Source organism: Loa loa, assembly GCF_000183805.2.
Source record: "Loa loa unplaced genomic scaffold supercont3.37, whole genome shotgun sequence".
Lineage (NCBI taxonomy): Eukaryota > Metazoa > Nematoda > Chromadorea > Rhabditida > Onchocercidae > Loa > Loa loa.
This window is the reverse complement of record NW_018108217.1, coordinates 60,959-76,042: the sequence shown is the minus strand read 5'-3', so window position 1 is coordinate 76,042 and position 15,084 is coordinate 60,959. Positions and strand designations below refer to the sequence as shown.

At 32.9% G+C, this 15,084-nt stretch overlaps 3 protein-coding genes across 3 annotated transcripts in view; 2 read left to right on the top strand and 1 right to left on the bottom strand.

Annotated features, from left to right (window-relative positions):
• The window catches only part of LOAG_17056 (hypothetical protein), a 6,596-nt gene extending 5,555 nt beyond the window's left edge, over window positions 1–1,041 (top strand). The window contains exons 16-18 of the mRNA XM_020449717.1: window positions 89–234; window positions 411–510; window positions 858–1,041. Coding sequence (XP_020306708.1) covers window positions 89–234; window positions 411–510; window positions 858–898 — 287 coding nt within the window. The 3' untranslated portion in view covers window positions 899–1,041. The remainder of the gene's footprint in view (window positions 1–88; window positions 235–410; window positions 511–857) is intronic.
• A 4,421-nt stretch (window positions 1,042–5,462) lies between these two features.
• Window positions 5,463–9,965, top strand: LOAG_07376 (LBP/BPI/CETP family domain-containing protein; the record flags this gene model as incomplete). The annotated part of the gene is made up of 12 exons (XM_003142909.1): window positions 5,463–5,546; window positions 5,787–5,936; window positions 6,469–6,578; window positions 6,709–6,831; window positions 6,956–7,074; window positions 7,317–7,426; window positions 7,701–7,924; window positions 8,306–8,364; window positions 8,546–8,775; window positions 9,004–9,135; window positions 9,393–9,643; window positions 9,839–9,965. 12 exons carry the CDS (start codon window positions 5,463–5,465, stop codon window positions 9,963–9,965), a joined length of 1,719 nt encoding a protein of 572 aa, XP_003142957.1.
• Window positions 9,966–11,990: 2,025 nt separating this feature from the next.
• The window catches only part of LOAG_17055 (hypothetical protein), a gene marked incomplete at both ends in the record, with an annotated part of 5,704 nt that continues 2,610 nt past the window's right edge, over window positions 11,991–15,084 (bottom strand). The window contains 6 exons of the mRNA XM_020449716.1: window positions 11,991–12,227; window positions 12,771–12,946; window positions 13,309–13,459; window positions 13,573–13,653; window positions 13,835–13,910; window positions 14,468–14,920. Coding sequence (XP_020306707.1) covers window positions 11,991–12,227; window positions 12,771–12,946; window positions 13,309–13,459; window positions 13,573–13,653; window positions 13,835–13,910; window positions 14,468–14,920 — 1,174 coding nt within the window. The remainder of the gene's footprint in view (window positions 12,228–12,770; window positions 12,947–13,308; window positions 13,460–13,572; window positions 13,654–13,834; window positions 13,911–14,467; window positions 14,921–15,084) is intronic.

Here is a 15,084-nt window from a genome sequence, read left to right as displayed (position 1 = left end):
TGGTCAAACTCAATCGTTCAAGGAAAAAAATATCTGAGTTTTCTTCCAGTTTTCCGGATAATTTACTATTGAAGCCAATATGTTTTAGACTTTTCTGCATCTACCGGAGTATTCGAATCATCACCTTTGATAGGGAATGATTCTGTTTGGGACATACGAATTTTTGTGGACCCAGCAATGGTGCTTGCACAACTGGGCTGCAGCGAATATCTTGCACAATTCAGAGATCAAGAGGTATGAAGTGGTCTATAAATACATTACCACGTTTAAGATTTAAGATTGACCTTTTTTAGAATCACTTATGACAATGTTTCCCGAAAAACTTGGTGATTAAGTGATATGAATATATGATATAGATTGAATAATTATGACTTACAGTGTAATACGGATTGAATAATCACAACTTATAGATTGATATGGAAGCTTTCTTATTGTTGGACGAACAAAACTTGAAAGATATTGGTGTTTCAACAATGGGTGCTCGGAAGAAGATCTACAATGCTATTCTGAGTGAGTCATTTGAAAGAGAAATTTTAATTCTTCAAATGGCATCTTATCCAAACTACTTCTATACTTCATCTGTCACACTTCCTTTCCCGTAAAAAATGGACGTGTGAACATCCTGTGTCATGTGTCATGCCAGAGATGCCAAAGATTATTTCATGAAATGATGAGTCTGAGTCTGATTTCATAATGTCATATACATGGAATGTTTTTCGTTCATTGACAGGTATTTATCTGATCACGTGAATATGACAATTAAGCCAATGTTTACAATGTAAAATTGACATATTTTACGGTTATAATACAGTTTCATGTATTCATGTATATAGTTGAATATCTCTTTATAATTTAAGGATTACGTGGTTCAGCACGAATGTATGGAATGCGAATTTAAAAACAACTCATCATCTTGAAAATGTCATAAGCAATTAAGGATGGGGAAAATTTCATCGTTTTTGCCAAAGATGCATATTCCATTTTCTCCTTTTTTTTTGTTCTGCCAACAGATCTATTCTTTTTCGATCAACAAAATTCAGGATTTGCAAAAGTAAGCTTCTATAAAACTTTGCATGAAATAGTTTGCTTCTAATAATTTTTTTTTTCAAGTGATATTGAACAATGGATCTTTTAGCCGAAGGGAAAAAAGAAACATAAAGTACAATATTAGCTGGAATCATTTCATTCTACAGAAATGCTTTCAATAATTTATCATCCCATTCTTTTAATGCTCCAAGTTTATAAATTTATTTCAAAACCACATCTGTACTGCTCAAAATATAACTGCAGATTTGTTCGGTTGAAAGTTCAGGGCCTCACTTTTATAGCTTAGCTTGGGAAATGAATGTTTTCTGGAAAGAAATTTTTAAAAGAAGCAGCTGAAATCTCAAATGACGACAAATTTATGACTCACATATTGCTTCAAATTTCCATTATAATGAGCATTTCCTTGTTATTAACTGTTCTTCTTGCCTAGAATAACTTGCCTTTTTTAAGTAGATAATACTGTATTTGATAAGTTTCGAAGACATTCACACTTTAATCCACAGATTCGTCCGAAAAACTCCTGCATTTCCACGAAAATACATATACATAGTGTTATTAAAATATTCACTTTGAAACTAATCATTTTTACCATTTTTAATTACTTCCTTCAATTTCCCCACAACTTTTGGAAGTGTAGTTTTTATTTGATTGATTGTTTATTATAAAGCATGTTTCTGATAGCTATCATTCATTATTAAGCGCTTATTGGTATGTCAATTTAAACGAAACGTGATACGGATGATATTGTATCAAGATTATGTATCTAAATAAGTAAGTTTGGAATGATAAAATATCCTCATATTTAAATGGTCATCAAGCAAAATCTATTTGTTTTTTTGTACGTATCCTAGTGTCCGAATTTCTCAGACAACCTGTATTCAAATTCCTAAAAATCATTTCTTTTAATTCATTTCAAAATATCTTTATTTGACACTGGTTTGTATTATTGTATAATATCATTTTGTGAATATTTCTTTACCTTTTCATATTACTTTTTGATTGCTGCTTATTAATTAATATAGGCAGTGTTTGCGAAGCACAAATGATCTCTTTCTCATTTCTCCTATCTCTTTCATCCAAAACGTTCTCTGTATACAAAATTACATGCATTTGACGCAAAAACACAATTTAATCTAACCTGTTATCTTTGGTACTATCAACATACCTTAAAAAGTTCATCGGTTAAGTTTTTTTGTAATTGACATGTGTTTGCTATGTTGTTCTAAGCAAGCTGATAACCAGAAAAAAAATTTTAACCAAATAGATGGATTGAAGAAGATGATTGTACAGGTGAATGCAGAAAGTACCTAATAATGTTGTGCTATTATTAAAATGAAGTGATTTGGAGAACAAAGTGACTATTTATACCAATGTGCCATGTTATCTGATATTATGTTACTGGGTGTTATCGATAAATTGTTGTTATAATTTCATAAGTGATTTGTCATCATAGTTCCACAAGTGATTAAATCATTAATTAAATTTTCTTCCTTCTCAAGTCTTTATCTGCTAAAATATGAAGAAGTTTATCAGTGGTGATGTTGAAGTATTTTATTCAAATCCTTCCTATGTTTCAACATTACCGTTATCTTCGAAAAAAGGTAGTAAATCCTAACGATTTTCATCATCATGCAATTAAATTCGGTTGAATTAGAAGATTTGACAAATTTTATGTGTAATTCTTCTTGAAGTACTTTCCAAAATTTAAACACCTTAAATTTTTGGGGCACAAAATTTCCCTGATAATGAAAGGCGATCACAGATGTTTAAAAAAAATTTCACATCTAGCAGACATAGCATAAAAGCTTGACATATTTTGCTTATCAACATTAATCTGATCTTTTACACCAGTTCTTTTTTCTTTTTTTTATTATAACCAATTCAGTTACAATGGCATGGCATAAATATTGTTCATTCAGTTTCTAATACTTTGAGACAGAGTCCTGAAATGCTTATGACTTTTGGTTTTCTTTAATCCCACAAACTTTTTTCTAGACCTTTTCTCAAGTGTAATATTTTACGAAAGTTTCGTGAAACAGTAAGTGTGACAGTAATATAAGCATGTATTTTGGATGAATTTCAGGAAAAAACTGAAATGTATAATTAATTGTGGTGACCGAAAGCAAGTATAAGGAAATAAATTAATGAAATGAGTAGAATACCGAGCAAAAAAGCTATTTCTAAATTATAAAAACTCGATTGTGTAAAGATCAATAATAGCCTTCAGCGAACTCTAATCAACTCAACGAAAAAAAAAGAAAATAAAGAAAAACTTGCTGAAATTGTCAGTTCTTGTTTACTGACAAATAATATAGTTTGAGGTGTACGTTGAAGGAAGTCGAGTAATTCCTTCTACTCGTACAAATACATGAATCCAACTGAAAAAGTTATCGGTTAAATTAATTTATATTAACACATAAATACTTCGAAGTTTAATTAATTTTGCTACATTTTTATAATACACTCTTACCGAAATCTAATTATAACTGATTTTATCTATCAAGTTTCACCAATAATGGTAACAATCAAACAACAGTAATGACAGCAATTTTATTCCAGCAAAGGATATCGCAATGATATGTTGTACTTGTAATATATTTTACATCGGTTAATTTATGAAATATTTCGAAAAATCTTGAATTAATTTCTTCTTTTTTTATCTAATCTAAAATCGTTTATCAATTTTATTTCAAATCATTTTAAATTATACAATAATGCAAAAACACAAATATTGCAAGTGCTTTTTACATTAAAATTAAGCTTAACCATCTGATTAGCTCTTTGTAAAAACGATATTATTTTTGATCCACTTAATGATTCATTGCATCTTTCACAATATACAATCACAACCAATGACGATGTGCAGCTGTTATTAAAATGATAAAAAGCGCTCTCTGAAACGAAGACTGAGAACATTGACAGCGGTAAAATTGAATTAGAGTTGATGCTTCATACGGTGATTACAAAGCTTGTTTTTCATTGCAAAGAAAAATTAACAGGATTTTCTAAATAAAAGAGGAATGATTAAGAAAGATAATGGAAATCTGAAATGGCTTATAAAATAGTCCTTCCCTTGCTTGCTTCACTATTCTATCAATGGTTGTTCGCTGCAAAACTGTGTTTTCCACGAGCATTTTCAAAATTATCAGCACATTCAACGGCAACGCACCTTTCGTTGATGGCATTTTGATATGATGGATATGATTGGGTATTTGTTGACAGTGTTAACCGTTCAAATAATTATATTTTAACCCACCCATTGATTAGGCTGTTAATAGTAGTAGTAATTGATTATGCTATGTTATCATCATTTATTTGCATTTATTAAGAAATGGATGAAATTAGGCGAAAATTATGAGAGTGCTGATTGATTAAATCGTTGTGAAGGCCATCGCAACGAATTCCTTCATTCAAATGAAGATGAAACACTATCTCTGTTGGAAAATTTAAGTGCATGCGTAAAAGATATCTTTATTATATGTATATTACTGTTCCTATCAAAAACAACTGCGCTTTGTAAGATAGAATTTACTAAGCCTGTTCCACCAATCAGCCTAATGTATTTTCAAGTTTAGCGGTGACATGCTTAACATGATCATACAAGAATATCTGCAATAAAGGTTTACATTGTATGCCATCGAATAATTTTGAAGCATAATTCATTCACTAATTAAGGCTGTCAATTTCCTCTGTATATACATTTTTCTTATCAAAAAACTATATTGAACGATAAAACTTGAAATAAATGTTATGAGTGATGCATGAGAATGAGCCAGCCTGATAATGATGTATTTATCCACAACCTGTTCGGACGGATACACACCGCAACAGAACCATTCATGCATTGTACGATGTGTGCCTGTTCATCCATCCATCCACACTCATCATCACAAGAAATGAAATGGAATGGAATCAAACGAGATGAAATCGGCCGACTGGAAGAGAGAAAACCTTGACGTTGATATATGTTCGCGTTGAACAATCAACCTGACATAATGCTACCTTAAACAGCTTTTAACAATGATCTTCCTGATATTGTTGATGGTAACGATATTTGTTAGAATACTGATATATCTTTTCTCACAGCAGAGGTGCTTTTATCTTCTAATAATAATCCATCTGTCAATAATGCCATCAATTATCATTTCTGCTATTTCATTGTATAAAACTTGTTTTTAAACATTTTTTTTTTTTTTTTGCAGAGTTTTTATTTGCAGTAGTCCAGATGGATAGCATTGGACATATTATGTGTTATGCTTCCTTTCATTACATACTCATAATATGACCTTTTGTATCTGAAGAAAAAAAGAAAAGCAGTTTCACAACTTCCGTGCGAAACTGTTTTTCTTTCTTTTTTTTTTCCGCTAATCGTATCCATTTATAGTGGATAACTTGGTAATTTCAGGAATGTGATGATGTATTTTGTGATTTCTACCTTACTTTTTACAATTTTGGATACACGAGTATCTGGGAATGACAATGTATCAATGCTGCTACTGGTAATATACAATATTTTTAATACTTTACATATCCTTTCACTACCTGTATCTCTTTTTTATCAAGCTTTTTTTAAACACATGAATTCATTTTTTAGTAGAATTACAACCATTCATAACTGATTTAGTGTGATCAGTTGTGATAACAACGATATCCAAAACACCACAAAGGGTGAGACATACATGCTGTCACAAATTTCAGAACTATGTCAAATCCCTTTTGATTTAAAATTCTTGCTCCAGACAAATACGAATGTCCAAAATCCTGGTATCCACATGAGATTAATGTCTTCTGGTCTCGCATACCTACGTGAAATAGGCATGAAAATTGTGAACGATGAAATATTGCGAATTCAATTACCGACTATTACACAACTTATTGAAGCTGGTCAGGTAAACATATTTCTATCTGTATATCTGTCTATACATATAGTGGATCTTTATAGAGTAGAAAATTGAATAATACTGGTCAGCCACGCTGATTTATTGATTATTTAATCACTAGCTTAATGACTATTTTTTTCTTTTCAATGACTACCGTTTTGTCTGCTACATCATTTTTCAAAGTCGATAGATGAATAGGAGAATATAAAAATTTCCCAGTTTGGTAGAACGTTCATCGCAGCACACTGCTGTGCGAAATAACTCTCAACTACTCATCTTTCATCATTTGGTATGCGCCACTTCTAACAGGAAATAAATATATACTTTCGTTAAACGACTAACATTTTGACTTGCAGGTAAATTGAAAATCGCGCATTTTCTGACGAATTTTCTTTTTTTCAAATCATTATGGTCTACCGTTACAGGAAAACACATTATCCTGAACAATCGAACAATTTGATAATTGTGATATTAGTATTTCTTTTAGAGATATTTGTTAAAATTTTCAAAAATGACGAATACTCTCACCTCTTTATTTCAGGTTTCGATATATGATACATATGTTTCAAAGTATTGGTCACCATCGGAGTACAGTCTGGAATTATCACCACCAGATATGTTTACATGGTCAATGGCTAAAATGCATATCAGGTCTGAAATAGAATGAATGTAATTTATTCTTTTATTAACTGCCAAATAATGACGGATGGATTGTTCCCTAGAAATTAGATCACGCATGGATTCATTTTCCGGTACTACTGCTTTGAAGTAATATATTTAGAGCAGGAGGCGAATTCGAAGCAATATTCACTGGACCATTTCTGATTCCAGCAGTACCGATTCGTGGACAATTTGAAACTTTATTCGGTCATGTAAGCTTAACAATGGCTGTCAGATTAGCTAAGTTCGTTTATATTAGCTTATTTTACATTTGATGCGCGATCATCGTCACCAGTTTTGGATATATTGTAAAATTGCAAGCATATTATAGTTTCAAAACTTCAATTTTCAATTTTACAAATTTGTAGAACGAGAGCTGGTGCTCCAATGGTGCAATCTACGTATTGCCGGGCTAATGTTGGCTATGTTGATTTAAATGTCCGAAACACTGGAGTTATCACAGATTTCTTTATCAACACTTTCAAAGGTATAAGGGGAAAATGTCATGCCCATCATTTATTTCTAGTCCCAGCAATACCGATTCGTGGACAATTTGGAACTTTGTTCGGTCATATTAGCTTAACAATGGCTGTCAGATTTTATTCCTCACTTTTGTTTTTTCAACCCATTAATAGATAAATCATATTTCAGCTATTTTTTCAACCCATTAATAGATAAATCATATTTCAGCTATTTTTTCAACCCATTAATAGATAAATCATATTTCAGCTTTCATAATCGCTCATTTCAAACCAATTGTAGAGGATCGTATATGCCAAATGATAAAGAATATGATTAATAAAGATATGAATTACATATTAGCAACAATGCCTCTTCAGGTAATGTTTTCATTTTAATCAATAATACTGAAATTGAGTTATGTTCAGTCAGAGCTAGAAATGTACTGGAAGCAAATAAACACAACGAATTATCAAGTAAGCTGTTTGACTAATATCATGCTGTTATTTTCCAAACTAGTACAATAATCATGAGAAAAATCCTCTAACATATCCTCTAGTGTTACAGGATTTTTCATCCTGCAATCTTTTCAGTCATTGCTCTGTGATGCTATCAAAACTAAAAACTTAATTTTTGAAAAAGGCGACTGTTTAGATACCTATCAACGAAAATTCGGTCGATATATTTGGAATATCTTTTGATTTGCCAGCAAGAAAATCGCTTAGCAAGTTCGGCGAAATTGGCGCTAAAAATATTACTTTATTAAACATTATTAATCATTTACGACAGAAAAGTCTTATCTTGGACTACCGACTCATTCATGACCCACTCATCGCACATGGGACTATTGAGATGTTATCACGGGGTGAAATTTCTTGGTCAGTTTAAACTTCTTTAAAATTAAATGAAAGTAGCTTCTAAAAACCCAATTGCAACTTTTTTCAAATAATAAGGACCTTAATTGGAGATTTACCGGCCGGTTTGTTAAGTTACTCTCGAGAACTGAGTGAACGGTACTTTGAAATGTGTTCATCTCCAGGTTGTACATATATTAGACAATCTAGCGGATATTACATCAATTAGGTTCGCTGAACCTTTAATCATTCCACTTACCATTAAGTACCAGAAAAAAACATTTTGTACAATTATCTTTGTAATCCTTTCTGGTATTAAAAAAGATATTAAATCCTTTTAAACTAGTTTTTATGCTTTTTTTAGCAATTATTTAGGAAATGATAAAATATTTTGCTTTTTTTCAGGAATGGTTACGGAGGGACTCCTTTTCATCCTCCGAATATATACATTCCTCCACCAAATGGTGAGTTAACTAATTCTTCAGTAACACATGTCAAATTTCTACTGACAACTTAATTAGTAAATTAAGTTAGTTCATGCACTACCATACTTTATATGAAAAAAAAAGACGGAAAGTTTGTCAATTCACTCTCAAGTAAAATGGATAAAATCGAATATCTGAAAAGGAAAATTTCCTTTTTCAGGTGTTCATATGGCGGAATTTATCGCAACAGATTACATAGTCAATTCGCTATTGTTTCATGCATATAAACAAAAATACATGGATTTTATCGTTGGTCCTGAATCTAGTCCAGAACTTAAAACCCTTCTGCTGACCACTTGTGAGAGTGGCTATTGCATTGGTGAATACCTTGGTGAACTGTCTCGTCAGTTCCCGGATCGCGAAGTTGAGATCCATTTTTCGACCAGAAAGGTGAACTATGAAAACATTATTTTCGATTATTTCTTTCCTCTAGTCTATTTTTATGCTGATTTGAAATTCAATGTGATTTATCTCATTCTCCTTAAAATGACAACCTTACTTGATGTATGGTTTTATTGCTATTAGAGTTTTCGCTACACTAATTTATTGGATAGCTTTGGAGGCAAAGTAAGTATCAAAGTGCTGTTAATTAATAGATTTTTCGAAAAATAATTCTAGTCACCATTGCTTGTTTTTGTGGAAAATCGAGCACGATTTCGACTTTATGGCAGTATGAATATGTTTGTTAGACCGCGAAATTCGACGCAGTTCAAACTAATGGTGAGTTTGTGCCTAACACGTGGTCAATGGGTAAGCGGAATGATTCGACAGCTAGGCATTTTTCTACATCCTAAACTTCTGTCGGATCATAACTGGTAGTTAGACTTAACGGTTTAGAAAAAAGATATCTAATTTTTTCTGGCCGAATAGCAATTTGATTAGAAAAGGGGAATTGAGATATGAATGTTTTCGAATTTAAATGTAAAATTTTGTAAGTGAATTTGATTGGATTCCAAACTACAAAAACTAAAAAAGAACACACATAATATTCGACTATCCAACTGCAGATCATAAGAGCTGATACGAAGATGACATCCAGCATTAATTTATGGTTAAATCGAACAATGATCATCGGAAATGTCTCGATCGAAAATTTAGACTTCAAATTGCTTGAATCTCGTGTTCGTGATGTCGATCAAGCAACATTTGGTGATCTCGGGCTTTTTGGTGCTGAATTCTTGGAGCAGTTACTTACTGATATCCTGCGAGTGGGTATCATTGTACCAACTATGAGAGGAATCATCTTAAAAAATCCCAAGTTTGTTGTTTGTTATTATTTAATGGGCAGTGGAAATATTTTCGTCTTGTTCATTCGTGTTGCAAGGATGTTTGGTATTAAATAGGTGCAAGAGGTATTGACCATGCTTGATCGTACTAGTCTCGAAAATTGAAATTCAAACCAAAAAACCATCATACCTTCTAACTGGATGACTAACGGATGAATTTATAATAGGTTGTCATTGCACGATCGCTATCTGAAATTACAAACATATTTTCGACTGGATGAAGAATTCGCTAGTAAGCTTATTCAGGGTGCTGTAAAGCAAACATTCAAAAGCATAAGCAACACCGGTGGTTAATTTCACTTATCTCATCATCCGACTACAGAATTATGGTAAAGCTATGTACCACACAGTAATGTATGTGAAAGTATCGGTTATGCGAATTTTCAAAATTTAAGTTTTAGTAAATACCATTTTTAAAAATATTAGAATTGCAGAGTGAGATTGAATGGAACATAATTAACATACGATAATCGGTGCTAGCACATCGCCTAACAACCACCTGTAACACTCATGAATGATGACCTAACTTGTATCTACAGTAATTCCATAGATCGAAGTCTGGATCGAATACACAATATACATGGAATATACGTCTCCCAGGTTCTTGCCAGAAAAATCATAATAATTTGAACAGTTGGTGGTGTTAGAATACATCATCTTTGTTTTCCCAAAATTTCAATTATTCCTAGGAAGGTCTTCATCTATGATATCAACGTATCATTCCTGGGTGTAATATTTCGACGGTGTACATACTGTATTGCAATAATTTTACTTTTAGCTTAGCTTTTGTAAATACTGTTGTATATTGGATTTGAAAGAGCATTTGTAAGGAAATGGCATTTTGCACACATCTTCATGTATCTAATTCAATTTTTTCAAGAAACTGCCGTTACATATTATTCGGCCAAATCCTCTCAAAACTTTTATTGATGCTACATTGCCGCTTCCAGACCTATGCTTCTTTTGCCGTTTCCGGGTGCTTTAATAAGTGAAGATGATATTTGTAATGAGTGATTGATAATTTTATTGTTATGAGTATTCTTTCCATGGAATACTTGCACAGGAAAACCGATGTGTATAAATGCTTTAAAACTGTAATCAACAGCTCCGACGTTCCTGGAAGACTTGACATTTTGTATCGTTGAAAACGTGATAAATTCACCATTTCCTATTATGTCAGGATGCAAATAAACTCGGAGGTGATAATAAAAGTTTTAACGAATATGATTGAAAAACAAAAGGAACGATAGAATATCGAAAAAAAGAAAAAAAAACAAAAATAATTGACATTACAATGACCCACGTAACTGGCGAAGTTATTGAAAGCAACACAAGAAAGGATAAGCAGTACAGTGGACCGCGCAACATGCTTTAACAAATGAGTTCAAACTCTGAAGTAATACAAGACAGCTAAAACAGCGGACCACACAATATGTTACATGAGACCACGTGGCTGTTAAAAAAGAAAACGAATGTATTTTTGATAATTTTATGATTGTTCAATCATTCAGTGCATTACAAGACATGATATACCATGCATGTCCACATAGCAGTAATGGATATTGAAATAGTTCTTGCTCCCAGCCATCCAAGCATTATACTTAATGACTTTAACAGTTAGGCTTCAATTTTATTGTGCTGGCAACTATATGTGCTCAATTTTACCAATAAAAATTTGGGATATAAATGCAGATAATTAGGCGCTATTCATAATTAAGAATAAACCAAGTATTTACCATAAATGAAACACTGAATTATTCCGTATCTGTCAGAGGTACATTTTGTATTTTGTACTAATATATATTGAATTTCGTTACTAATTGATTTACACAATCAATAGATTGCTATCTTGCTATAACACAGCAATCACGAGCTCAATTATGGGATATTTGACCCATCTAACTTGGAGTAATTATTCTCATGAAGTGCTCTTATTTTGAAAACAGTCTTTTCCAACGGAACCGGACTGCAAATAGTCACACGATATAAGAAATCCACTCATTCTCTTTCTCCCTCTCTCTCCCTCTCCTTCTTCTCTTCTCCGTTCAAACTTTCACATTCACAGTCTGATTTTAATATTTCATGCAAAAGCTCGAAAGAGAAGAATACTGTGGAAATTGTTACGAATAGTAAAGAAAATGTGCGTTTTTGGAAATGTTAGCATAGAGAAATAACAACAGAATGCACCAATAATGATCAATGATCAGTCCTTAGAATGAGGTAATTAAGGAAAGACAAGAAAGATCAATTAAACAGTGTATGTAACAACAGAAGAGTTCTGCAAATTTCCTGAAAGCTTCTCAGATCTCAACTTCACATTTAGTTCTGATCACTTCTCAGAAACACCCACGTATTTTCATTTATCACAGGAGGAGCAGAAGGAGCACTGTTCATTGCTCGACGTTCACTTTCCTCACGATCGAATATTTCTTGAAACATATCGTATACTTTGTTCATCGATAGAGCATTATTCATTGCTTCCTCATTATCTTCCAGCGGGCTTGAGTATTCCGTCATTCTTGGATACGCCTCTATCGTTGATTCCGAAATATCTGGCTAAAATCGTCCGTTCATTCTAATGCAACAAAAACCACCCTTCATTATGTTCAAGGAATTTTCCTCTGTTAAAATTTTTTTTTTTCCAACCATCAAGGCAAAATTCAGGTACTTTCTTAGCAGTAAGTGGCTAAAACGATATACTTCTGACTGAATGCAATTTTCACTTGCTTAACAGCTTGTTGAAATTTTGATTTGCTGAAACGTCGCTTGAGGTAGATATGTTGCAGGCCAGATAAGATTTATCATTCCAAAATACTGTCATACCGAACAATAACTTTCACTCCAGATCTCGCGACAATTCCCCTCACGAAGAGAAGAGAGTGATTGCTTGTGAAACATTCTGCATGTCGTTATAGTATTTTAAACAGATGATCCCACTGGTTGTGCAAAACAAAATTTCATTTTTGGAAGAAACTGAACAAACACCGTTCTCATCATTTTTCCGTCTAACGTTCGAATGTAAAGGGTGAACAAGATTTAAAAAACAAAGCTTATGTGATAAAGTTATAGGATTTGGTAAAACCAGAAAGATAAGTGAACCTTTGGTTGATAAGTCCTCAGAAGCTGATCGTATTCTGGCTTTGTTGGAATTAGTTGTCGGAGGTCTGCAAACAAAAATGACATTCCCTCTCGCTTAACAGTACTGAATTCAGCAACCGGTCTGTATTTGCGATTGCAACTGTGCTTGATATGTGCTACAAATTTTTGCGCAATATCTGAAAAACAAAATCTGAAAACAATCTCTCAATCGCTTTCTTGAATTATCTCATAACTAACTTCAATTTAACTTCCTTTCTGGCCAGTTTAATTATAGAAACTTTCTGTTTTCAATAACGGCTCTCTTTCTGGTTAACTTAATTTACCAGATGAGCATTAAGAAATTGTCCGATGCTTTGAAACATATAACTAAGCTTACTGAAAAGGAAAACGAGCCCTCTTCTCAAGTCACATTATTTTTGAGCAAACAAAAACTGATGCCATTAATGTAATCTTTTAAAATATAGCCTTAAAAATATGCTCTTTTTTCTACAATAACAAATTTGTCACAAATAGAATGCAAACGAAATAAAAGTTAAACCTCCTTCAGGATATTTTTCAAGAATTTTGATGACCATTTGGACAGCGCTTCGGTTTATTTCATTCGAAGTTCGGTGATACTCATTCAAATTCAACATGTTTGTAATGACACCTTCATTGAACATCAAAAGAAAGATCGAAAACTCATTAATCTAAAATTACATCCTAAGGTAGAGAAGTCTTTGGTAATCTATTCTGACATTCCATAAAAATATTTGATATCTTCAATTTACAGTAACGCTTACTGTAGCAATATACTACTCACCAGAAATCCACCACGAATGATTGGCTCTTGAAATAGAATGTAATGCTTGTCTTTGAAGTATGAATTTTTTGCTGCTGCAATCTAAAATTAGGCATTAAACAAATTCATTTGCGAAAGATAAACAAGTCGAGAAAATTAACAGAAAATCATTAATAAAAATTAACGGGCGAAAAGAAATCCCAGTAAAAAAACATCAAAAATTTTGGTAGGAGAGCGGGAAATATTGGTGGATAAAAGAAATTGATGGAAAGATCCAACTTACAGGATACCAAGCAAGTGGTGGCTCATTCAAATACATCACATCGAGATAATGACACTTTTGGCGCATCAGAACAATCCTAAATGAACGATTTATTACAATGGATAGTTTCCTTACTACCATTATTTCTTTTAGAAAAAGAAAAAAAAAAGACGTATGAAGTAGAAAAGACAAAAGGATGGCAAAAATATGGGAATATGAAAAAATATAATGCAATGACAATGGCCATCTCTTACATTATGATCTACTCAAGATATGTCATGCAACATGCTTGCTCAAGAGGAACGACACACTTTGATTACGATTTTCTTAAAGGTTAGAAAGTCAGAAAGAATGAACCATTCTGGGATGGATTTAATTTAAAGTTAAAAGTAATGGGAAGACGGCCGGAGGAAGTAACTCAATGAAATAGCAATTGATTAAGTTATTAAGGCAAAATAAATCAGGGATTATTTCAACGTAATTTCATTTCGTGTTACTTTTCTCGAACAAAAGGATGAAACCTCAAAAGATATTAAACTGCATATTTTTTATGTTAGAACAGTGCAGAATTCAAAGAATAAAAATTAAAAAATTGATTACAAATTGTAAATTTGGTTTAAAAATCTCAAGAATGTAAGAGATAAATTGGATCACCTCGAATCGCCAATACTACCAACGAACATCTTATCACCATAGATAAAGACGATTGCTGCTGCCGTGTATGAAACTGAATCGCCACAACCGGAAGAATCCATGAACTTATCTTCACTTTTAACGCTTGCCGTTTCACCGCTTTCTTTGAAAGCACTGTTCTCTATATAACCTAGATCAATAGCCACTTTCTCAATTTCGTGGAGAAATTCATCATCATCGCTACTTCGCGCCACTTCTACAGGAGGTGTCACAGAAGTTGCTTGGAATGGTGTTGGAATTGAGTGCGGAATAACTGTATTATCCGGAAAGTCAAAATTGTACCGTTCAGGACCCGTCAGATATTCACCCTCCTCGGTCCACCATTTTTCAGCTAATTCCGAAATTGGTGGTAAGGTTGTATTGCGAGTCACATATTTCCTGTTAGCCATACCACCTCTTCTTTTGGTGGGTAAACTGGAGGAGATCGCTGGTACATGTAGTTATGTGAAGCTGCTTCAACATAAGGATAAGGACTTTCCATAGGATACTGATATTGTGGTGGTGGTGGTAGTGGCAATGGTTGTGGTGGTGGTGGTAGTGGTAGTGGTGGTGGTGGCAGTGGTAGTGGTTGTGGTGGT